Here is a 24,743-nt window from a genome sequence, read left to right as displayed (position 1 = left end):
GAGAGGGACGTGCTTCATGTTATATAGAGGGGGCGCAGCCACCCTGGTGCCGATTGGTACAAGGAGTTGTTTACAAAGAGATATTCTAGGGAGAATACTTGGAGAAGGAGATAGAGATAGATACAATTGAGATAGATGTTTAAACTACCCAACTACCTATTCTATCCTTGGCTCAAACGTAATATCTTCTCCTAGCATTGGCCGGGGGGCATCCAACGTGACATGCACATGTTTAACAAATTGATCTATTTTAACCAAGTAATGACTGAGTTACTAGTCTTTATGCAATGTGATGAAGGACAACCATTTCTGACAATTTTACATGTTAAACATGTAGTGCATTTTATCATAGATTCTACTTCAGAACCGTGCCCACTGCTCAAGAAAGATGCTCTTTCTAGAGATGGGTTTACGTAGCTAGTCATGGCATCATACTCTGTATTAAAAATGATTGGTGGTAACCACATAAAGCTTTTAATGTGTATATTACTAGTCTTTTAAGCCTTAAGGCACAACTATTTATATCAACCATTTTCTTAATTATTCCCCATGACAACCAGATCAACCTATTTTAACATTTATAAGTTAAAGTGGTTGCCAGTTGATCAACAAACTAATAGTATTTGGTAGCCTTAATAGCTTTGCCAGCTTACCTTATCTTGGCAGGTGCAGCACCATTATGCCATAAAGTATATACAAGTAATTTACCACTTCATCTTCGGATACATGGAAAACATAGTAAATGATGTTTGTAACAGCACAGGAATTTATGACAAGTGACATAAATAATGCTGCACAATTGACGAGATAGTGACTAAAGAGCAAGCAACCAAGCATTGGTATCCTAACTCCTAAGCAGCCAACTTTACATCTAAAATGGTCATATCAGGAAACAGAAGTTTGATTGGATCTATCATTATGCAATTGTTCCTCACAAAGCATCCATATTTTCAGGTATACAATATATCTGATAAACTCAATGGCCTATAGTACTTGATCAGAAGATGAAGTCAATCGTGTTTTCTGCCGTTGCTGTTTCTATTGGTTATGTATTACTTGGATGGGATTTTACAAGAGTTTTAGGTAATCCTTTACTTGTAGTCTGGCACTGATTTGTCACGAGATACTAATTGTTTCTTAAGGAACCCATCTTTCTCTATTCCGAGGAAGCATGTCAAACAATCATACTAACTTGATTTTAATTATCTGACAGAGGCTAATCTACATATGAAAAGGAATTTGACTTAGAGAATGGACCTTTAATCGAGGGAATAATTGTAGCAGTTTCAATTTTTGGGGCCATTGTGATTACAATATTCTCTGGATCACTATTGGATTGGCTTGGGAGACGCGTTGTGTTGATTCACTCATCTCTGCTATTATTTTCCGGTGGCGTCCTTATGCTGTGGTCTCCTAATATCTACATTCTACTCATAGCTAGGCTAATTGTTGGATCAGGAAGTGGCTTGGTTTTCACCTGTGTCCCAATTTATATCTCAGAAACATCTTCTCCATGTGCGTTAGCGGAAACGTCTTACCCATCTAGGGCGACGTGTTGCATGTTAAATAGGCAGGGTGCGAGCCTGGCATATGCGTACATAGTTTGTTGAGATACAACTTGTAGAGGAAGAAATACAAAAGATAAGAGATAAGAGATAAGCTAGGAAAGAAGTTCAAGAATATATCATATGCGTGCGCCCTAGCTACCTCAATATCTCTATAACAGAATAATCTCTCAACCTTCGGTATGTCACGTATAACATGTGTTTAACACCCTCCCTTAATCACAACTTGGTCAAGTTGAGATTATGTTTGAAGTCCTCGAAGCTTCGTACAGGCAATGCCTTTGTGAATCCATCTGCAACTTGATCTCTGGAGTGCACAAACCGAATGTCAAGTTGCTTCTGAGCAACTCTTTCTCTGACGAAATGAAAATCAATTTCTATACGCTTTGTTCTAGCATGAAAAACTGGATTTGCAGAGAGATAAGTAGCACCAAGGTTGTCACACCACAGACATGGAGCTTGTGTGGTATTCACACCAAGTTCCTTCAACATAGACTAAACCCATATTATCTCTGCTGTAGCATTTGCTAATGCTTTGTATTCTGCCTCTATGCTGGATCTGGAGACAGTGGCTTGTTTTCATGCACACCATGTTATCAAGTTAGGTCCAAAGAATACAGCAAACCCACCAGTTGATCGCCTGTCATCCAAGCATCCTGCCCAATCTGAATCAGAAAATGCACTGACAAGTGTAGAGGGTGACTTCCTGAAATTTAGACCAATGCTCAAAGTATGTTTGACATATCTAACTATGCATTTTGCAGTAGTTAAGTGAACAGTAGTGGGTGCATGAAGGAACTGACAAACTTTGTTAACTGCAAAGGAAATGTCAGGTCTAGTAAGAGTAATATATTGTAATGCTCCCACTAAACTTCTGTATCTTGTGATGTCCTCTTGATTCAAGTGTGTCCCTTTTGTAAGAGATAGTTTTTCTGAACTGGATAGTGGAGTTGGAGAGGGTTTACAATCTTTCAAACCAGCCTTTTTTACCAGATCAATTGCATACTTTTCTTGAGAGAGATGGAGTCCATCTTTGTTTCTCTTTACCTCAATCCCAAGAAAGAAATGCAAGTCTCCAAGATCCTTCAAGGCAAAATCTGCACCCAAGTCCGTTAAGAGCCCTGTGATTGCTTCATCAGATGACCTTGTCACAATAATATCATCAACATAGATGAGGACAAATATGCATGTGTTGGACTTGTTGTAAAAAACAATGAGGTGTCAGACTTGGAAGGGACAAAACCAAGTGCCTGCATCTCGTGACAGAGACGATAATACCATGCTCTTGGAGCTTGCTTTAATCCATATAGTGCTTTATCAAGTTTGCACACATAAGAGGGAGCACTTTTACTTACAAACCCAGGAGGTTGCTTCATGTACACTTCCTCTTCCAGAACACCATGGAGGAACGCGTTCTGCACATCTAGTTGTCTAAGACTCCAGCCCCTGGAAACAGCAACAGACAGGACAAGACAAATGGTAGCAGCTTTTACAACCGGACTAAATGTGTCCTCATAGTCTATGCCATATCTCTGTCTAAAGCACTTTGCAACAAGTCTACCTTTATAACGATCAATGGTTCCATCAGATTTCTATTTCATCCTGAATACCCACTTGCAGTCAATCAAGTTTTTACCTTGCTGTGGAGGAACCAAATGCCATGTTTTATTTTTCTTCAATGCCATGTACTCTTCATTCATAGCTTTCTTCCATGGCTCACTACCAAGTGCTTCTTCAACCGTATTTGGTTCACCTGGTTCTCCTGTAGAACAAATCATGCCATATTTAACTATATGTTTGTAGTTCACAGGTTTAGTTACCCCTTTTTGTAGTCGTGTGCGCCTTGGTGATGACGCAGCCGAGTCCATAGCCATAGAAGATCCAGCCTCCTGTACAGGAGTTCCAGCCGGAGCTGATCCCGAGGAGGATCCCCTTGGTGCAGCAGCGTGGGCTGTCTCAGAGGGATCTTCTGTGGCTTGTGGCTGAACTACGTCGCCTGAAGAGGCCGCAGAGGATCCCGACCTCTGTACCGGCCCACCATTAATCAATGATGGTGAATCAGCGCTGGGGACCGCGCCAAGGCCCGCGCCAAGACCCGCATTGGTGGAGCGAACCCGAGCCCGTCGGTTGTAGCACACGGCTGGCCGCTATAGCGCACGTCGTCTGATCCATCCATGCATCGCCAGTTACAGCAGGGGATTGGCGAGTCGCTGGGTCCACATCACGACCACTGAGAGGCGGCCGCGTGTCGCCTGTGGAGACGGGCGCTGCGGCGTGTGCGCTTGCGGCCGCAGCCATGCCTACTGCACTAGATCCCGAGGGAGATCCAACACCTGCTTCAACAGATCCCGAGGGGGATCGGATTTCTTGACGCTGCACCGATCCCGATGAGATTTTGTCTCCTGTTTCTGGACACATGAAATAAGGGCCGAAATTTGCTCCGTTTTCAACATTTCCTTCGCCATTTGTTCCTGTTTCCGTCCCTGTTTCATCACCACAAGGCTCATGCAATGTATCAGCAGGATTAGTTAACAAGTGATCATCAATATCGTTCCCCCCTTGATCACGACCGGTGAGATGAGCAGGCAAAATAAGAATTTCTTTGCGAAGAAGCGCACGGGCGTTAGGATGAAGATCAGCAAAGGGAAACTATGTTTCATCGAATACAACATCCCTAGAGATGTAGACATGACCCGTGGAGACATCGAGACACTTGACACCTTTGTGTTGGGAGCTATAGCCAAGGAACACACATTTGGTGGAACGAAACGTGAGTTTACGCTTGTTGTAGGGACAAAGATTGGGCCAGCATGCGCACCCAAAAACATGGAGGGATTGATATTTTGTTTTTTCATGTAGAAGTCAATCTAGTGGTGTTTCGTTGTTGATGACACGACTAGGAAGGATGTTTATGAGGTGGACGGCTGTGAGAAAAGCCTCATCCCAGAATTTGAGAGGCATGGATGCTCTTGCAAGAAGAGCAAGGCCAACTTAGACTATGTGACGATGTTTTCGTTCAGCTGAGCCGTTCTGCTAGTGCGCATGAGGGCATGATACATGGTGTGATATGCCAAGGGTTTGGAAGAAGGAGTTTAACTTCTCATACTCCCCCCCCCCCTACTCTGATTGTACAACAATGATTTTGCTGTCAAACTTGCGTTCAACAAGAGCTTGGAAGTTTTGAAAAACTTGAAACACTTCAGATCTATTCTTAAGGAGATAAATCCACGAGAATTTACTAAAGTCATCAATGAAACTAACGTAGTAAGAGTGTCTACCAACAGAGATGGGTGTCGGGACCCAAACATCAGAGAATATAAGTTGCAATGGCTTGGTAGAAACACTAGTGGATATAGGATACGGTAATTGATGACTTTTAGCTCTTTGGCATGAATCACAAATAGTTTCATTATGTCGCTCCCCAATAAACGGGAGCTTATTCTTCCTAAGCAGTTTCTCAACTAAAGAAAATGAAGCATGTCCTAATCTATCATGCCACCGTGTTGACGAAAGCTTGGCAACACCATAGACTTGTTTATTGAATCTTCTACGCACCGGAATCAACGGATAAAGCCCTCGAACACATCTACCTCGATAGAGGATTTTCTTCGTTACTTGATCCTTAATCAAAAAGAAATAAGGGTGAAACTCGAGGAAGACATGATTATCTAAGGCAATACGGTGAACAGAAAGAAGACTTTTGGTGGCACTAGGAACATGCAAGATTTTCTTAAGATGAATATTGCGACTAGGGGTACTAAATATTGAGTGACCAATGTGATTTGTCCGCAAAACTTCTCCACTGGCCGTGTGAATTTGGTCTTTTCCACGGCATCTTTCCTTCATGGTGACCTTCTCAAGTTCATTAGTGATGTGATTGGTGGTGCCGCTATCAACATACCAGTTTGTGTCGATGCCGTAGGAGCCATCCGCCGCCGCAGCGATCTTGTCATCATCTTGAGAGTCATCCTCATCCTCATCATAACGGTACCAGCAGTCTTTTGCAGTATGGCCTAGCTTGCCACATATTTTACAGTGAGGCGAGTCCGGATGAGTGCGGCAGATCCATTGCCGTTGCTGCCGCCGCCGCCGCGGCGAGACTTGTTGTTGAAGCGCACGTCGTTGTTGCCGCTGCCACCAGAGCGCCCCCTGCCACGGGAGGAGCCAAGAGTGTGTGCACCATCATGCCCGCGAGTTGCAGCGTTTGCAGACGACTTGAAGGAGTTGCCGCCCACACCGTGGAACTGCGCCATGCGTTGGTCGAAGTTGCTGAGCATGGCGAAGATCTCATCGAGGGAGGCGGGTGACACACGGGCGTCGAGGGCCGAAACCAGGGGCTGGTAATCCAGATCTAGCCCATGGAGGATGTAGGAGATGAGTTCATCATCCTGGATCGGCTTGCCGACCGCGGCCAGCTCATCGGCGAGGCCACGCATGAAGGCGAAGTAGGCGGCGGCGGATTGAGTACATGCCCGCCAGCGTCGTCGAGAGCGCATGCGCCATGGTGACCGTGGTCACCGTGACCAGCACCTCCTTGGAGAGGTTGCTCAGCAGGTAGCCGAGCACTTGCTGGTCCTCCCGGACCCAGATAGGGTGGAGAGGGTTGGGCAAGAACGTCTCCTTGCCGTCCTTGTCCTTGGCGGCGAGGAGCTTGGCCGGCTCCGGTGATGTGCCATCGATGAAGCTGAAGACGTCGGCGCCACGCAGTTGGGGTGTGATCTGCGTGCACCACAACACGTAGTTCGTGCGGGAGAGCTTCTCGATGACCTGCCCATTGAGATTGGACGAGGCGGCCCCGGAGGAGGAAGACATGGTTTTGGCACGGGTGGAGTCGATGGAGCTAGATGGGAAGTAGGAAGGCTCTGATTACCATGTGCGTCAGCGGAAACGCCTTACCCATCTAGGGCGACGTGTTGCATGTTAAATAGGCAGGGTGTGAGCCTGGCATACGCGTACATAGTTTGTTGAGATACAACTTGTAGAGGAAGAAATACAAAAGATAAAAGATAAGAGATAAGCTAGGAAAGAAGTTAAAGAATATATCATATGCGTGCGCCCTAGCTACCTCAATATCTCTATAACAGAATAATCTCTCAACCTTCGGTATGTCACGTATAACATGTGTTTAACACTCCAGATATGCCGGGATCACTGGAAACTATGCCACAGTTCATGTTCATTGTTGGAATAATCTTTTCCTATTGCATGATATTTTGGATGACACTGGTGTCTTCTCGTAACTGGAGATGTATGATTGGCTCAATCTTTGCACCTTCAACTCTCTACTTTGCTTTATTGGTGTTCTACTTGCCAGAGTCGCCTAGGTGGCTTGTAAGCGATGGAAAACTTAGCCAGGCCAGAGTTTCTTTACAGTGGCTTAGAGGGAAGGATGATGTTTCAGGTGAGATTGTCACCAACAACTTCAAAAGATCTATTCACATTTTACTGTATTCAGCTGAAGATGGCTGGTTCTGAAATGTCAGCTGGGAAATGAGTAACTAGAAATAGTCATAAGATTTTTAGTAGAGAAATGTCTAGTGTAGCTGACATTTTTTTTAGAAAATAAGGAGGACCCCCGGCCTCTGCATCCGGGCGATGCATACGGCCACTTTATTAATTAGTCTCATAAGACCTTACAAAGTCATACGACAGTAAGACTAAAGCCACCGTTTAAGCAACAACTGTCGCTACTCCTATCCAATTGATGAAGGGGTGCTGATAGTCTGGGCCTAATACCAAATAGACATCGCAGCCAAACGTAAACATCTAAGACCTGAGGTCCCAACCAGGACGCCTGCCGGGTATGGGGCACCTATCAGTCCGGCGCACTCCTCAACCAGGACGTCTGCCGGGTATGAGGCCGCCGCAACCACCTGCCACAAATCCATCTTCAGTGTTGTACTGCTGCAACACCTTGCCCGGCCTCTCTGCCATTGACGCCACGACGACGCCTGATGACGTCACCCTCCTGCACGAGTCACTCGCCACACATCGGGCACCGAGTCTCCACTGCACCACGCCGCTGAGAAACGCCACCATTAATGGTGCAGGATGAAATACCGCTCCACCAATATTCCGCCCACTGGTCCCTCGAGCCCGTGTACACCTTCAAGAATGACGCCACAAGAGGGAAACGACACAATAATGCCGCCGTCATCCGATCTACTGATCTAGGGTTTCCCCGGAGGTAGCAGATAGTGGCTTGGAACTTCTCAACAGCGATGCCTTCAACAAGGGAATGACACCAAATAGTGTCGCCATCGCCGGCCTCGGCAGCAGCTGCGGGAAGGTCTTCACCCAGATCTGTTCTCATGGCCTCCATCAAGCGTCTTGCGCACGGATCGTCCCCCATCGCGGCCGTCGTGTTGCCCGTCGCGAGACCACAGCCGTCGACACATCCTCCGTCGTCCGGGGCCGCCGCCACGGGATCCAGCCCTCACTAGCCGCCGGAACGAAGCCACCGAGCCCCATCGAGGGCGGCCAACGGGGGCGGAGAAGCTAGATCCGGCCAAGCCCGGCCATGATCCGACCTTTCCCCGCGTTGTAGCCACTCCCGCGGCCCTGCATCTCGCCCGCATTCGAGGCGGCGCAGGCAGCGCAAGCGCGCACAACGCCGCGGAGAGGGGAAACGCCCCGCCGCCACCTTCCCTGGGGCGCGCGGACTTCGCCAGCGGCCCCTCCAGCAGTGGCAAAGCGAGGGAGAGGGCGAGGGGGACCTGGCGTCGACGGCGCTAGGGTTCCCCCGTGTCGCCCCGGGGCGACGCAGGGGCGAGAGGGGGGCCAGTGTAGCTGACATTTGACATCATGAAAATACAAATTGCCTCTGTTTGGAAAATATTGTTGAACTGGGGATAGATAATGGCTGTAGACTGTTGTCACAGTAATGGGTGACGGTGCTGTTCGGTCCACCATGTGAAGCTCTTTCCTTGCCATGGTGTTCATCTAGTCAAGACAAGGAGAAACGAGAAGCTGGAAGAGAGCAGGATCTTAGGAGTCAAGCTTTTCTGTAGTGTCTGCATGCCTCCAAAATCCCTAATACGACCACTTATATAGTAAGACAAGCTTGTAGTGTTGAAAGTTTGAAAGATATGTACCTACCAGTGGGTGTTTGAATGAGGGAGATTCCGTCGGGACGTTTCAGGGTAAGGATTCAAATCCTATCTCCCTATCCTAGGTTCCTATCAGGCAACTTCACAGCGAAAATAGGATTTGAAAAAGGATAATCCTATTCATCATGCTGATTTCAAAACTGATTGCCAGGAATCTGTACCAATTTGCACTTGATACAAGAAGTAAAACTATTTGACCGTAAGATGTGTATGATAATGATCTCTTGTGAATAGAATGCTGCTAAAATAATGGAAAATGTCAAGGGAGGTTAATTCACATATGATATCGCTAATATGTGGCATGTTGTTTTCATAAATCTAACCAATAACTATTTGGGACAACCTGGCTAACTACTGCCATGAGGATGGCCAGACGGCACAGCGTAGGGGATTGGGAGTAGAACATAGTTGTTTAAGGAGGATGAAGAATGGACAATAGATTTGTGAGCACTAATCTTGATCGCGGCCGGTTGGTGATGACTGAGTTGCACGGAGCTGGCAACGAGCAGCAGCATCGGTCGGGCAGTTGGGCAGCCATGGAGTGCGGACGTGCATCAGTGGGCGCTGCATGCGGATCGTGGCCGGGCTGTTGAGTTTGCGTGTGCATGCAAGTTTGTTAGTGGCCAAGTCCTGTGGATGCACCGTTGTGGAGAGATCACGTGGGTGATGTACGTGCCCCTGCATGTAGCTGATTAGTTGGGTTAGTGGCCCAAGCATGGCGGCTGACTACTGCGTGCGTTGAGTCTCCTGTACTAGGCTATTTAAGTGCGAGTCCGGTGCAAGTGCAAGTGAGTAGCCAGAGAGAGATGTAGCCTCTCGGAGTGTATGTGTGCTCGCCGTGGGATAGTGTGTGTGGTAGAGTTCGAGCTCGCCGGAAATACAAGGGGCTGTTCATGCGGCCGGAGGCGTTTGTGCGCCGGGAAACATTGTGTCCTCTCTCTCTTGTTTATTCCTTGTCTCCGGTGATCGCCGTGATTCAGTGAATAGGCTAGACACCAACATTTGGTATCATGAGTTGGTTCATCTTGGGCGTCGTTCTCCTTGCCGGAGGCGTGCCGGCGGTGGCGGAGTTCGCCGGCGGCTGCGCGATGCTCCGGGCCGTCTGTCGGTCTATGGAGATGCGCGGCGCGGTGAGGAGGCCGCGGTGGCTGCGGCGGCACGGTGTGGAGGCCACGGAGGACCTGTGTGGTGACGGCTTCAACGACACATGACGGCATGGAGGTGCTGCGCTGCGGTTGAGGCCGCAGCGGTGCGGGGCAATATGCCGTGGCGGCGAGCCGGGCGTGACCGGTGCGTGTTATGGGTGTGCACTGGAAGCGTCGGGCGCGCGTACGTGCGTGTAGTTGACGTTGGGAGGAAGCGATGTCGCTGTTGTGCTCGAGTACGTGCTCGAGTTCAGCTACATCCTTTCGGCGTTTATCGCAGGCGGCTGCCATGGCGGATGTGGAGGTGGCGCGCGGTGAGCGTCTGGTGCAGTTGGGCTCGTCGGGCGCGTCGGATGCGCGCGGGACGTGCGGGACGCACAGGTGTGATCGGGCTCGTCGGGCGCGTCGGGTGCGCGCGGGACGTGCGGGACGCACAGGTGTGATCGGGCTCGTCGGGCGCGTCGGGTGCGCACGGGACGTGCGGGACGACAGGCGTGTGTCGCCAGCGGAGAAGGAGCTCGGCGTGTGTCGCGGGAGTCGTGACGGAGCACGGTGCGACCGGCGTCGGTGTGCCAGGTCGGGTCCACGGGCTGGCTCATGGCTGTGATGACGACAACGACGCGAGCTGCATCAACTCTGGCGATTGCAGCCACACGGCACGTCGCAGTGGGCGCGGAGGCGCATGATGATGTCGAGCGAAGGCGTTCAAGACGACAGTCGACGGCGGCCGTGTCAAGATTAGGGGGGAAATTGTGAGCACTAATCTTGATCGCGGCCGGTTGGTGATGGCTGAGTTGCACGGAGCTGGCAACGAGCAGCAGCATCGCTCGGGCAGTTGGGCAGCCATGGAGTGCGGACGTGCATCAGTGGGCGCTGCATGCGGATCGTGGCCGGGCTGTTGAGTTTCCGTGTGCATGCAAGTTTGTAAGCGGCCAAGTCGTGTGGAGAGATTGCGTGGGTGATGTACATGCCCCTGCATGTAGCTGATTGGTTGGGTTAGTGGCCCAAGTATGGCGGCTGACTACTGCGTGCGTTGATTCTCCTGTACTAGGCTATTTAAGTGTGAGTCCGGTGCATGTGCAAGTGAGTAGTCAGAGAGAGATGTAGTCTCTCGGAGTGTATGTGTGCTCGCCGTGGAATAGTGTGTGTGGCAGAGTTCGAGCTCGCTGGAAATACAAGGGGTTGTTCGTGCGGCCGGAGGCGTTTGTGCGCCGGGAAACATCGTGTCCTCTCTCTCTCTTGTTTATTCCTTGTCTTCGGTGATCGCCGTGGTTCAGTGAGTAGGCTAGACACCAACAAGATTGACACACTGTTCTCTCATTGCTTGATTGATTACCCATACAAATAGTGTCTCTTGTATAAAGTAGGACTTATTTGACCCTAAGAACAACTTAAAGGATACTAAACTGATCTCTAACTATAACTTATCTCTTTCCTCGTTAAATAATTCTCCTGCCTATTTATATAATATTCCATATTTATTTGAATATTTGTGCACAAACACTTTGTATTATGGAAAATGGTTATGTACTCCAGCTCCTCATATACCACATAGATGTATCTTTTATACCTCATTATTAATTTTAATATACTTTATTAATAATTATTAGATACCCCAAAATGAGTATCATAAAAAAATCGTGTGTCTCACATTTTTGAAGGTTTACGTATATATTGATTTGTTGTCCGTGAAAAAGGTATATTAGAAAAAGTACGCCGCAAATGATATTTTTTCAACAAAACTCATATTGGGTCTCTTAGAATATTTAGCGAAGTATAATGAGAATGATAAAGAGGTATAATCAATGCGTATATGAGGTATATTGAAGATGGGAGTACATACTCCCAGGAGTATAGAAAATTAGTCCTTGTATTATATTATACCTATCATTTGGAAAAACATAAATGCACCACAAATCATAACATCACATAGACCTGCAGGTGAAATAGCTCTTATTGCGGATGGTATGAACATTATACCGGGCATGGACATTGGAAGACATGCTATCAGCAATGCTCAAGGTCAAAGTTTTCTTCCAACTAGTACCGGCCAGCTTTCACGTTATAGTAGCTGGTATTGGCACCTTTCAGATCCACTAGTTGATCTTCTCGGAAGCATCCATGAGAATATGTCAGAAGCAGGAGGTGTGCGAAACAATTTCTTCCCTGCCTTCAGCAGTTTCAATTTTATGGAAGATGAACGGGTGAATGGGCATGTGGGGGAGGATGTCAGTGCTCAACAGATTAGGGAGGCTCGTCCTACTAACGAAGGCAATAATGGAGATGGTTTACAGGCTTATCTGCTTTCTCAGGCGGCAACTGCGGAAGGATATGATACAAATGCACCGTTTACATCCGAAGGGAGTTCTTCATATTTAAGAAGGCATGGCACGACAGGACTTGTGCAAGATTTTATGGCTTCTTTAGATGATCATGAGATTGAAGAAGAGGAGGAAGAAGAAGGATCCATGAAGTAGCATTTGTTATCACATCGGCCTGCACTATATGATGTGGAAAGCACAAGGAGACATCTATTCAACCAACAAATTGTCCAGCTATCTGAAACAGCTAATATAAGTCCTAAGTGGAGGGTAGTTCTTGACCGAGGAGTTAGGCATGCTCTGTGTCATGGCATGCTAATTCAAGCGCTTCAGGAGGTACAGTTCTCTCTGTCGCCCATGCGCGTCTATGTACATAGTATGAACAGGAAGCTCAGTTCACGGTCGTGCTGTTATGACCGGCATACTAGGGGCCTAGCCCACTTAATTGTGGCCCAGTCTATCTTATCGTTATTAGGGGCTTACCCCGAAATCACTAGTTAAGGAGTACTCCTTGCGGCAATCACTCCAACTTTTTCAGGTTGCGACAAGTGGCACGCTGCATGTGCGCCACTCGTCGCAACCTGGGAGTTTTCCCTTTTTTGTAGATTCGTTTATTCAAAACATTTTATCTCTTAAATCGTGCGTCCAAATCTCGAACCGCTTTCGCCGTTGGATTCCTCGCGTCGAGATCTTCAAAACCAGATCCCATGTTGATAGGTTTTCACGAACTTTTTTTACGAAAAAACCGGGCGAAAAAAACCGACGGAAAAACCGAACCGGGAACACGGGTTTTTTTCCCTTTCGAAAAAGGCACGCCCGTGCCTCTGACGAAATCACAACCGTGCCTCTCGCGGAAGCAAAACCGTGCCTCTCGTGAAATAAAAAAAAAACAGAAAACGCGTTTTTCCCTTTCCGAAAGAGGCACGCCCGTGCCTCTCGCGAAAGCACAACCGTGCCTCTCGCGGAAGCAAAATCGTGCCTCTCGCGGAAGAAAAAAACAGAAAACGCGTTTTTCCCTTTCCGAAAGAGGCACGCCGGTGCCTCTCGCGGAAGCAAAACTGTGCCTCTCGTGAAAGAAAAAAAACAAAAAATGTGTTTCTTTTTCCGAAAGAGGCATGCCCGTGCCTCTCGCGAAAGCACAACCGTGTCTCTCGCGCAAGCAAAACCGTGCCTCTCACGAAAGGAAAAAACATAAAATACATTTTTTTTCATTTTCAAGAGGCACGGCCGTTCCTCTCGCGAAAGCACAACCGTGCCTTTCGCGAAAACAAAACCGTGACTCTCGCGAAAAAATGCGTTTTTTCGCAAAAAAAATATTTTTTTCAAAAAAAAAATTTGGTTGAAAAGTTAGGGAAGACCGGTAGAAAACCAAAACGTCAAAAAAACAGGAAAATAAACCGTTTAAAAAGCCAAAAACGCGTGCGGAAAAATAAAAAAATAAAATCCGGAGGGAGTGCCCAGAGCACGACACGTGGCAAATGGCTGAGAGCGCGCCAAGTGGCGCTGATCGTTGCAAGGCTCTCGAAGGAGTGCTCGTTAATTAGTTGCTCCCGGCTTACCCCAATTATCTTATTAGGAGGATTATATAACTCGTGTAAAGATCCGTTATGGAATTAAACAAGAAGCAGTCACATTTGCTCGGCTTCCATAGGAGCCGGAAGACCTAACCCTAGCCTCCTTCCCCGCGCCATCTTCCTCTCAGTCGTCGCCTTCTCCCACGCAACTAAGGCGCCGACGCGCCGAAGCCGACGCCCATCTCCTCGCCAACCAGCCTCCCACCCCTACAACCTACGGTTCAGGCCAGGTAGGGCCCAAGCTCCTACTAGTTTGGTATCAGTTAGCTTCGGTTCAATCATGTTTTCACTGCCGCCCAGCCCGTCTCTCCCGCTGTCGGTCACCTCGTCGCCTCCGGCGACTGATGAGGATACAGACCTGGGGTAGGCTCATAGGCCTGACCTATACGTCCTACCCAAGGTCACTACCCCTGAAGATAAGAAGACCAAGATTCCACTCTACGGTATAATCACTCGACCGTCATTCCCCACTTTCACTCGACCGTATGGGGAATGACTCGACCATATCGAAGACCAGGAGTCGGAAGAATGCACAACGGCCGGGCATTCAGTCCTTAGTCTTCATGAGCATTAAGAGTATTTAAGATTGCCGTTAGCAGTAATGCCCTTACTTTATGTACAATAAGCTCCTTGTAATGGAGGTGGGCTGGGGTCCTGGCGCACTCTATATAAGCCACCCCCCTCCTCTGGGACAGGGGTTCGGACCACCTGTAACTCAACACACATAATCCAATCGACTGCCTCCGGGCACCGAGACGTAGGGTTGTTACTTCCTTCGGGAAGGGCCTGAACTCGTAAAACCTCGTGTGTACATCTTCGCCATAGCTAAGATCTTGCCTCTCCATACCTACCCCCCATTCTACTGTCAGACTTAGAACCACGACAGTTGGCGCCCACCTTGGGGCCGGTGTCTTAGCGACTTGTTGGTGAAGTTGCAAGTTTATTTTCCGATCATCATCATGATTTCCGGCGGCGAGATGGTTGAGGGCCGCGAGATCCGTCTCGGCGCGCTCGTTTTCGTCGCCGACGACACAGCGTGGCTCCAAGAAGCTCCGCTTGATGTCGAGGTGCTCCCCGTGCGAGGGGCGACACACTTTCGCGCGTGCGTTCATGGCGTCCTTCTTCAGCAGTCGTCGACCCAGTATCAGTCGACTCCGGCAACATCTTCCCTCCCCGCTGTGCGCCGCCGCAAGCGATCTGGTCGGTCGCGGCTTCAGCGGTGGGTGAAGCACGCGGTGGCTCGGCGTTCGGCCACTCATCAAGTCGTGGCAATCGAACCCGACGAAACTCTCCATGGCCTGTTCGATCTGTCGACTGGCTCTGCAGAGACGTCGTCCGAGTGCGATAGCAGCGATCCTGCGGCTGAAGTCCTGATGGTCGATGGTCCGCATAGCCCGCCTGGCTTTCGCCGTGAGGACGGCGAAGGAGCAGGCGGCGACCCATCACGTGTCCACGAGGAGTACCGTCCCGAACCTCTCTCTTTGCAGCAGAGAGAGGATCTTCGTCGTCGCAACATGGACGCACTTCACACGCCTATCGTTGAGGAAACTCCCGAGGCTCGAGCCTTGGAGGAGGCGTGTTTGGCTAACTTGGCTGAGCGCACTCGACTGGAGAACCTGCAGCGCGCTCTCGGCGAGCGAGCCCGGGATCGAGTTCCTAATTCCAGTCGACGGCAGCTTTTCCCACCTCCACCTAAGGTATACCGTACTCCGATTCAGAACCTCACTGTTGCAGCCCAAATCGCAGAGTTGATTCAACCTTCTCAGTCAGAGGCTGGTCGAGGGTTGGAGCAGATCAGGGCCCTTCTCCGAGCAGCAGGAGAGCAGAATTCTGCGGTGTCTCAGTCACGGAATAGGATACACAGCAGATCTGTGGTGGCAGATACAGTTCAGTCGGCCCATAGCCCAAGATCGCCTCCGCGGCGTGAAAGTCGTGGGCAGTACGATCGTCAGTTTGACTGTGACAATTGTCGTCGAGTACCAATGCCTCCTCCGAGGAGTGCTTCGTACATGCCTCGGCAGAACGATGACAGACGCCGTCACAGGGACGAGCGCAGAGTTCCAGTCGACCCAAGAGAGCCAGGCTTCGATGCGAGATCCATTCTCGTTCAAGGCCTGGTCGACCGGAATAGAGCACAGAGAGAAGATCTGGGCAGAGATCGTCCGAGTGGCAGCAGATTACATGTTTCAGGCCCAGAGTGTTTTGGCAGAGCCATCAGAGCAGCAGTGATTCCTCCCAACTTCAGATTGGCAACAGGAGTCAGTAAGTTCTTCGGGGAGTCCAAGCCTGAAACTTGGCTTGAAGATTACCGAGTGGCTGTGCAGATTGGAGGCGGAAATGACGAAATAGCGATGAAGCATCTCCCTCTAATGTTGGAAGGGTCAGCCCGAGCGTGGTTGACTCAGTTGGCCCCAGACAGTATACACAGCTGGGAAGAGCTACCTCGAGTGTTCGTACGAACCTTTGAGGGCACGTGCAAGCGGCCAGCAGGGCTACCCGAGTTGCAGCATTGTGTGCAGAAGCCGAATGAAACTTTGAGGGAATTCATTCAGAGGTGGACAACTTTGCATCACACCGTGGAGAATGTATCGGAGCATCAGGCGGTGTGCGCTTTCAAGGAAGGCGTCAAGTATCGAGAGTTGGTTCTGAAGTTCGGTCGGACTGGAGATATGACTCTGACCCGGATGATGGAGATAGCCACCCGGTATGCTAACGGAGAAGAAGAGGATCGACTCCGAAGTGGGAAGAGTAAACCAGTCAGCCAAGAGGCCGGTGGAGGTGGTTCCAGTCGGAAGCAAAAGCGTAAAGCCGAGCCAGCGGCACCTGGGGAGATCGCAGCAGTGGCTCAAGGAAAGTTTAAGGGAAAACCTAAGGGGCAATGGCCTTCTAAGAAGGTGAAAGATCAAGCAGGAAATGATGTGCTGGACTTGTCGTGTCACATCCACACGAAGAAGGATGAGGAAGGTAATCTGATTTACCCAAAGCATACCACTCGACAATGTCAACTCCTAATCCAACAGTTCCGGGAGAAACATCCCAATGAGAAGGACAAGGAGTCGGACAGAGACACTACAAGAGGACAGACCTTTTGTAACACCATCTTGTGTTACTACAGGTCCAAAAACGGGTTACTAGACCATATAGTAACACTGTTTGGAATGTGTTCCATTAGACCGTGTTACTAAGTGGTGTCAACTGTCACACATAATAATTGTTACCATATGTTAAAAAATGTGTTACAGTTGCATTATAGTAACATGTGTGTTATGTGTTACCGAACACACCGGTAACACACTTTTGTAATTATAGTAACACCTAGTAACATATTTTGATAGACGTAGAACATCGGTGGTAACATGTTTATGTAACTATCATAACACAACTGGTAACACATTTTTTTAGCACCGGAACCCAACAAGTAACATAATATCCATGTATCGTAACACTATAATTATAGTTGTCAACTACTCTAGTAACAAATTTTGTAGCTATAGTAACACCATCAGTAACACTACTATATCAATATGGTAACATAATTAATGTATTTGTTTTTTATTAGTAACCACAAAATTGGATACCCATTTTATGGAATATAAATTTATTTAATAAAATAAATGCAATTGCATAAATTGTTAATCATTTTATTATTATGCTTGGCAGCATATCAAAATGATATTTAAACTGAAGCAGAACACATACAGAAATTCGTGCGAAGATATTTATTATGAACATAGAAGAGTGTATGATACATATGCATTACAATAAAGATATCAGCCATATAATTTTGAGGATAGAAAACACAACTATGGGGAATATTACACTGTCGCATTTGCATCAATTCGATGAAAGAAAAAGATGTTCTGGATGATATTACACTTTTAAATCTATCAATGTAAACTACAACTATTGGTAGCTAAAATCTTCAAATTTTATTTGCTTCTTGATCCAAGAATTCAACTGCAAATCAACCATCCTTCTCTCGAATCTGTAGAAGAAAATTGCACCTTAGATATGTGTGATTAAATGTACACAAATATGATTTCAGAATGTGGAAGGGAAGATTGTAACTTACAAAAGCTGAAGGCGAGGCAATTAAGTATCCTGAAGTGAAAGCCTCGCCAATTGTCTTGCAATCAGAAACTTCCCTTACCAACTCCTCATTATCAAGAATAGGTTCGTCTATGCGCACAAGAGCAAATTCAGCACCTAACTCAATACCACCAGCCTTAGTTCTTGGATCAGTACTCCGAATAGTACCATACGCAACATTCCGCTTGTTGGGATATGTTGAAGTCTTTAAGACTACTTTGGAAGCAACCTATATTATGATCAATATTAGCATTCTATGACATGATAATATAATTTGCATGAATAATATGAGATCGTTTTAATGTCAACCCACTAAGGTGCCCTAAGAAACTAAATAAACTGGACCCGACAACGAAGTCTAATGCCCAAGGTCACCTCGCTAGCTCATGCTTGGTTAAATTTATCGTTTACTTGCATACAGCAGATTGAGCAAAAATTGTAATAAAATCCATTTTTCAAGCAGACATGATAATGAGGGTTTGGGTTGGTAATTTGGGTGCAGTAAACCATGCTACTTGGTGAATCTTTACCTTGATGGAAGAAGAACGCCTTCTTTTTGAGCGGTGTGGGTGTTCAGTTCTAGTCCTTTGCTAGTTCGGTCTTGAAACAGATTCACCCGTAATATTCCTCGTTTCCCTCAGCTACCAAGATACAACAATATTAGATGGAATGATATTCATACCTTGAAGCTACAGAAAGCTACAACTTCAAAACTCAATAGGCACGAAAATTACCTCTAGCACAGAATCAATAACAAGGTCTTGTGGTGATGATGAATTTTGTTGAATTTGTAATTGGTTGACATCATGGTCGCCAACCTAGTTCCATGACACAACAATGGTAAGCAAGCAATTATTTTATATTCTATCTTTGTGACTTGAGTAAGAGTAACTACATGCATAACCTTTTCGTGCGAACGCGATAAATTATTATCCTCAGGAATGTCATGTTGCATAGACGAGAGTGCCTCAATGGGTCCATTGCACTGGATTCTCTGCAAACTGAAATATTAATATGAAGGTTTCGAGTGACAAGCAATGATGTAGGCATTTATTAACATTACCTTTGTTTTACCAAGCAGTAGTGGTGACCGAGAAATACCATTATCATTTGATTAGAGGTTTTCCTACAGAACTAACAAATCTGAGTATACTATTGATAGAAATGCATGCAAAGGGTGGGATAAAGAAGACCTTTACCTCTTCTATGCCATTATTGACATAGCCTTCTTTGTTATTCATATCTTTAATAATCTGGTCTTGCTTTTTTATATGCTCCTTCATCTTTGCTATTACCTCCCAAACGTCATGTTCAACTTCATATGATGATCCATCTGTTGTAGCCATATTGATGTTTTAGATACCGTGGCGTCCGACCATAGACTTGCTTAGGAGTTGGAAGCAAACCCATGCCATGCACTTGTCCAATCTTTTCTTTCCCTAACACTTCCTGCAGGGCATCACCTTCCCATGCGACTCTTCCATTCAAATTTTGTGCCAACTCTGGTAGTTCGGTTATTAGATTCTCCAATCGATCCTATAAGAAAAGAATCATGCATACACTAGTTAGATTGAACCATAACTTGATCCCGAGAACAATTAGACAATTTCTATATTAATTGCCTACCAGGCGCTTATTTCTATCTTTATTTTTCGCATCAGCATCGTCCTTCTTCTTGTGAGTTGCTAAATAAACCTTTGATCTGTGTGGTCGTTTCTTTTCAGGATCAGCTTGCCTCTACAAAGCAGAAACAGCACCCATATGACAAAAGAGACACAGGACAACACTTCAGGAATCAAGATTACTCACCATGTCTTCGCCCCAACAAGCATAACTCTTTGTGCCAGCATTATGTGAATCCTTCACGAGGGAACGACTAATTATGTTCTTCTCAGCAAGGGCCTGTTATGATGTAATCATATTGTAAATGCAACTTTTAATAGAAGCCCGAGAACTCACATTTAAATGTCAAAACAGGAAAGTACAGTATCTCATTCATTACCCTTCCTTTTTTGGACTTCCAATATTTAACAAGCCCACGCCATTGATCGTTGTCCACATCTTCTGGACAGAGCTTATACAAAGCCTTTCGCTTGATGTTTGGATTTTTTTCAATGGCGGGTTTGAAGAAAGCATCTTTCAAACTAGACTTAAATTTCCTCCAGTCTCTTCCAATTGATTTGAGTATCCATTTTTCACATGATCGAGGATACACGAACTTTGTCTGAAAATACAAAATAATGAATGGATGTAAATAGACATGCAGACCACACTACATCTCATGTAGACAAATTAGATATAAATAGAAGGGCAGCAAATAACATATTTTGTTTTCTTGTTAATTGTGAAGTACCTATACACACTGCAATATTGTTTCCTCGCCACTATTCTTTTTGACATGACGCCAATCATTTATGTTTAGTGGGTAAAATCCTCCATTTCTAGCAACCGTGCCCAGAAACTTCCCCAAGATTGCACCTTCATCTCCTATAGGCTGGCTATCTTCATTGCATTTCACAACTATTCTCTGCCCCTTTGGCATGTTCCAGACAATTGGCAAGCTTGTTCTCTTGCGCTTGCGTACTTCCTTGTCTACTATAAGATTAATTAAGAAAAGTACTAATGAAATGACGCCCGCCGATTAATCTTTCGATACTAAGCATATACAAGTTAATTAATAGAAGCACAAAATGTAATAGGTTTGTTACCTTGATTGTGCACTTGACCCTCTTCATCGACCAATGCTTGTGATTCATGACCTTGTGGGAATTGCTCACCATTGTTGCAGTCTCCATCTTCATCATCACGTTGGTCCGTAACCTGAATCACATTCAACCTTTTTGACCTACGTGGTGGTCCAGCAAAACAACCACACATCTTTTATTCCAATAATTACAACAGTAGATACAGATATGTAATAAGCATGGTTCAAGAGGGATACTTTGCAGCCCTTGCATAGTAAGTTGCCCTGCCCCTTCAGCAGAGACACCACCGTCCTGTAAGAGAACACTCTCATTTGGATGGTTAGATGGAGCAACATCAATTTTCTTGCTAGGCGGAGCAGTATGATCGTCAGCCTTCTCCTTAGACACATACAGATGGACAGCTTTCACAATCTCAGTGTCAGACAACATTTTCATCACAACACCTTCATCATAAATGTGAACTAAGTAGGAGCTGCCTAGACGGGGTTTTTTCGCATAGTACAGAAAGTCAATTGCCTGAAAGCCAACTTCTTCGATCATCAAGATTAAGTCGTAATACAAGACATCACCTCTCATCATGGATCTTTGTAAAATTTTGGCTTCCTGATTTGTATCTTCATAGTGCAGGTATATGGTCAACATGTCCGTCGCCATCCTAAGTTATATATAAAAATGTCAATTAAATCATTACAAGTAAAGCCAAATTAACTAATGACATAACAGGGACAATTTAATTTGCCAATAGACATGTGAATGGAGAGGGCAGAGAAGTACACAGTAGCACGTCAATGCACTATCAGCTTATCATAACTTAAAACAGAGAGATGAGGTACAAGACCATGGGTCCAGCCACACCCACACTAAGATATAACGCTATCGACATATGGATTCAGGACAGGTTTAAGTTGAAAAGTGTACAGGACCTGATGATGTTCACTGCTTCCCTAAACAGAATGGAAATTGAAAGTACATTGGATCATCGGGTGATGGTGCAAATCTTAAGCGTTTTCTCTGTTCGTAATTTCAGTCATTTTTTATCCTAATGGTTCAATTTACGCAGGCGAAACTGTTACAGTAGATCAGCTGCATCGAATCGAAGAGCATAGTTGGGTTTAATGGGCTTTTCAACATATGTGATTGCTTAATTATTTGTCTACGTATGGGTTAATTATGCAATTAGCCACGGCCATTAGGCATCTACAGTACACACAGTGCTACGAATTGTTGAGGGAGCGAGCGATTGGCAGGGGAACCCCTGCTGGCCTCTCCCTGTCCCCGCCCCTGCATCACTACAGTGGTGTTTCACCTAGCATACTTCAGAGAATTCGTAGCAGTCAGATCAGGGAAGGGTGGGCGTTCAGATCCATACCAGCCACGAGATCGTACTCCTTCAGGATGTAGGTGGCGGAGCTGAAGACTGACGAAGCCGTCGCCGCAACGATCCAAACGGCGCCGGGACAGATCGAGGAAGCGGCGCCGATGCTGGTCGAGGAAGCGGTACATCCTACGGGGGTTGAGATGGGGGGGGGTTGCAGGTGGCGGCCGCTGCGTTGGAGTGCGGCGAGGTAGCCGCTGAACGGTGGGCGGCTGGGCTGGATGTAGATGGGTTTGAGACCCAATTTATCTAGCGTTTTTTAGTTAGTTGGAGGGAAAAGTAAGCGCGAAAGTAATTGGAGGGAAAAGTAAGCGCCATGGTTGAGAACTGGAGGGAAATTTGGATATATTCTTTTTTTATCAAGGAGAACAGGAGGGAAATTGTTTTGGAAGAACCGGGACATTGTTACATATATTAATTTGTTTGAAATATAAATTTTCCAAAAAGTGTTTTTGGCATGGAAAAATAGAGTATACTGTATTTATTACTTTATTGATTGAAAGGGAAATTAGATATAGATAAATAGTAATGGCTTTATAAAATTGATTTACGTAACATGTGCTAAATAACCTATAACATGGTTTCTTGCTCTAACAGCGGCGATCGGCTGGCAGATCCCGCTCTTGATCGGTCGTCTCGACCAAGATCGTATCATTCCCACACGCCTTCCAATGGAGGCTATGACCGGTGTGGGAGAAAACTATGACTAACATCAATGGTAGAAGTTGCAACCCGTCCAGGAACATGTTGTGACCAACGAGGCTAACGACTTTTGATCGGTGCTGAGAGCACAAGTGGTGGTGCTACAAAGTGGTGACGATGAAATGCGTCAGCTGCCACCACCCGTCGACGGTGTTGTAACGACATATCCATGGTGATAGAGCATAAGGGGAGGGTATCCCAGCTACACCACAGTTCAAAAAAAACGACCATACTTGCAGTCATATCAGAAAAAGGAAACTTGCAACCTCGATGGCTGGTTAAAGAAAAACATTTTGTAACTCGATCGACCGATATGACTCCTGATCGGTCGCCTCAACCAAGATCACGTCATCCCCGCACGACTGCCCATGGAAGCTATGCCCGGTGTGGGAGAAAGCTAAGACCGACAATGCTATAAGTTGCAATCAGCCCGAGAGCATGTTGTAACCCGCGAGGCTGACGACTTTTGACCGGTGTTGAGAGCGCATGGGGTGGTGCTACGAAATTGGCGACGACGATATGCGTCAGCTATGACCGACCGCGGGCGGTGTTGTAACGACATATCCGAGAGGCTGACAGATAAATCTAGCCTCCTTATTCCTTCCACCTTCATGGCGATACAGAATAAGGGGAGGGATACCAGCTGCACGCACGGTTTAAAAAACCGAGCGTACTTGCAGTTGTACTAGAGAAGGAAACCTGCGACCTTGATGGTTCTTTAAATAAAACTATTGTATTTAGACCGACCGATCTTGCTTTTGATTGGTCGCCTCGACCAAGATCGTGTCATCCCACACGACTGCCCATGGAATCTATGCCGTGTGGGGGAAAGCTATGACTGACAACCGACCGCAAATGATGTTGAAAGGACATATCCGAGAGGCTGTCAAATCAATCTACTCTCGTTCCAAGGACGTTAAGCGATGGACTTGCGGCTCCCTGGCCTGCAGCATCGGCCGCCACAACTAGTTGATGCTCGTGGGCAGCTGCGCCGGCCACCTTGACTAGGACCAATGCGTGAGGTCAAGCAGCCAGTGGACGCGCCGCCAGGTGCGCCGTCCACTCCTTCTTACTGAATGACTTTAGCGACACACATGGTGGCCCACGGTGCGGCTGCCCTGGCATGACGGTGTGTAGTTTCCCGACCACGGTGAGGCACGACATTGGCATGAGGGGCGCGGTCTCAAGAATAGAACAAACAACCGACACAATCTTGGGATGGATGGGGGGCACTCCATGGTGTAATGCGGTGGCCGGAGATGGCGCGTCGGTGAAGGAGCATCGAGGTCGGGGGCCGCGGAGGATCTATTCGGGTCGGGATACAGGAAAGACCCTGCAAAACAACGATTTATAGTGGATGGCCCGATTATTATAGCGGACGACCTTATTTACGGAATCTGGTAGAGATGCTTCTACATTAGACAATAGGTTTTTGAAGGACGCGGACCTGCGGTTGGACTAGTAAAAACCAGAATCGATGACCTAGTCAGTTGGCTTAGCTCCATTGACTGTCGAGGCAATAAAAAACGGTTGAGCCAAGTTTTTTATTTTTGAGAATTAAACGACGCCAAGTGTCAAAATCACTAATTGAGGAGTACTCCTTGCGGAGATCACTTCAACTTCCCCAGGTTGCGACAAGTGGCGCGCTGCATGTGCGCCACTTGTCGCAACCTGGGAGTTTTCCCTTTTTTCGTAGATCCGTTTATTCAAAATGTTTTATCTCTTAAACCGTGCGTCCAAATCTCGAACCGCTTTCGCCATTGGATTCCTCGCGTCGAGATCTTCAAAACTAGATCCCATGTTGATAGGTTTTGACGAACTTTTTTTTCACGAAAAAACCGGACAAAAAAACCGACGAAAAAACCGAACCGGAAACACGGGTTTTTTCCCTTTCCGAAAGAGGCACGCCCATGCCTCTGACAAAAGCACAACCGTGCCTCTGGCGGAAGCAAAACCGTGCCTCTCGTGAAAGAAAAAAAACAGAAAACTCGTTTTTTTTTCTTTTCCAAAAGAGGCACGCCCGTGCCTCTCGCGAAAGCACAACCGTGCCTCTGGCGGAAGCAAAACCGTGCCTCTCGCAAAAGAAAAAAAACAGGAAACGCATTTTTCCCTTTCCAAAAGAGGCACGCCCGTGCCTCTCGCGAAAGCACAACCGTGC

General features: G+C 46.9%; 1 protein-coding gene, 1 long non-coding RNA gene and 1 pseudogene across 4 annotated transcripts; 1 reads left to right on the top strand and 2 right to left on the bottom strand.

Annotated features, from left to right (window-relative positions):
- The first annotated feature begins 998 nt into the window (after window positions 1-998).
- The window catches only part of LOC119292625, a 44,416-nt pseudogene continuing 20,671 nt past the window's right edge, over window positions 999-24,743 (top strand).
- On the bottom strand, window positions 17,426-20,022 carry LOC119295790. The gene is made up of 10 exons (XR_005144260.1): window positions 19,806-20,022; window positions 19,613-19,705; window positions 19,430-19,540; window positions 19,003-19,339; window positions 18,867-18,929; window positions 18,708-18,797; window positions 18,538-18,621; window positions 18,334-18,444; window positions 17,787-18,032; window positions 17,426-17,699 (listed from the first exon to the last, which is right to left on the bottom strand). It is a non-coding gene; the product is annotated as an uncharacterized LOC119295790 (long non-coding RNA).
- LOC119295789 lies at window positions 20,163-22,029 on the bottom strand. 3 transcript variants are annotated; one of them, XM_037574257.1, is made up of 5 exons: window positions 21,878-22,029; window positions 21,078-21,163; window positions 20,745-20,984; window positions 20,512-20,648; window positions 20,163-20,398 (listed from the first exon to the last, which is right to left on the bottom strand). In XM_037574257.1, exons 1-4 carry the CDS (start codon window positions 22,009-22,011, stop codon window positions 20,635-20,637), a joined length of 474 nt encoding a protein of 157 aa, XP_037430154.1. In that variant the 5' UTR covers window positions 22,012-22,029; the 3' UTR covers window positions 20,163-20,398; window positions 20,512-20,634. The 3 variants fall into 3 exon arrangements, with proteins under 3 accessions (XP_037430154.1, XP_037430152.1, XP_037430153.1); XM_037574255.1 differs by having other exon boundaries at window positions 20,745-21,163; XM_037574256.1 differs by having other exon boundaries at window positions 20,163-20,395; window positions 20,745-21,163.

This window comes from Triticum dicoccoides, chromosome 4B, assembly GCF_002162155.2.
Source record: "Triticum dicoccoides isolate Atlit2015 ecotype Zavitan chromosome 4B, WEW_v2.0, whole genome shotgun sequence".
Lineage (NCBI taxonomy): Eukaryota > Viridiplantae > Streptophyta > Magnoliopsida > Poales > Poaceae > Triticum > Triticum dicoccoides.
This window is presented reverse-complemented; position numbering and strand designations above follow the sequence as displayed.

Coding starts and splice junctions, on each gene's coding strand:
- LOC119295789 (XM_037574255.1), bottom strand. CDS start 22,011: ATGTACCGCTTCCTCGACCAGCATCGGCGCCGCTTCCTCGATCTGTCC. Junction 21,164..21,877: donor GGAGTACGATCTCGTGGCTG/GTATGGATCTGA, acceptor TATATAACTTAG/GATGGCGACGGACATGTTGA.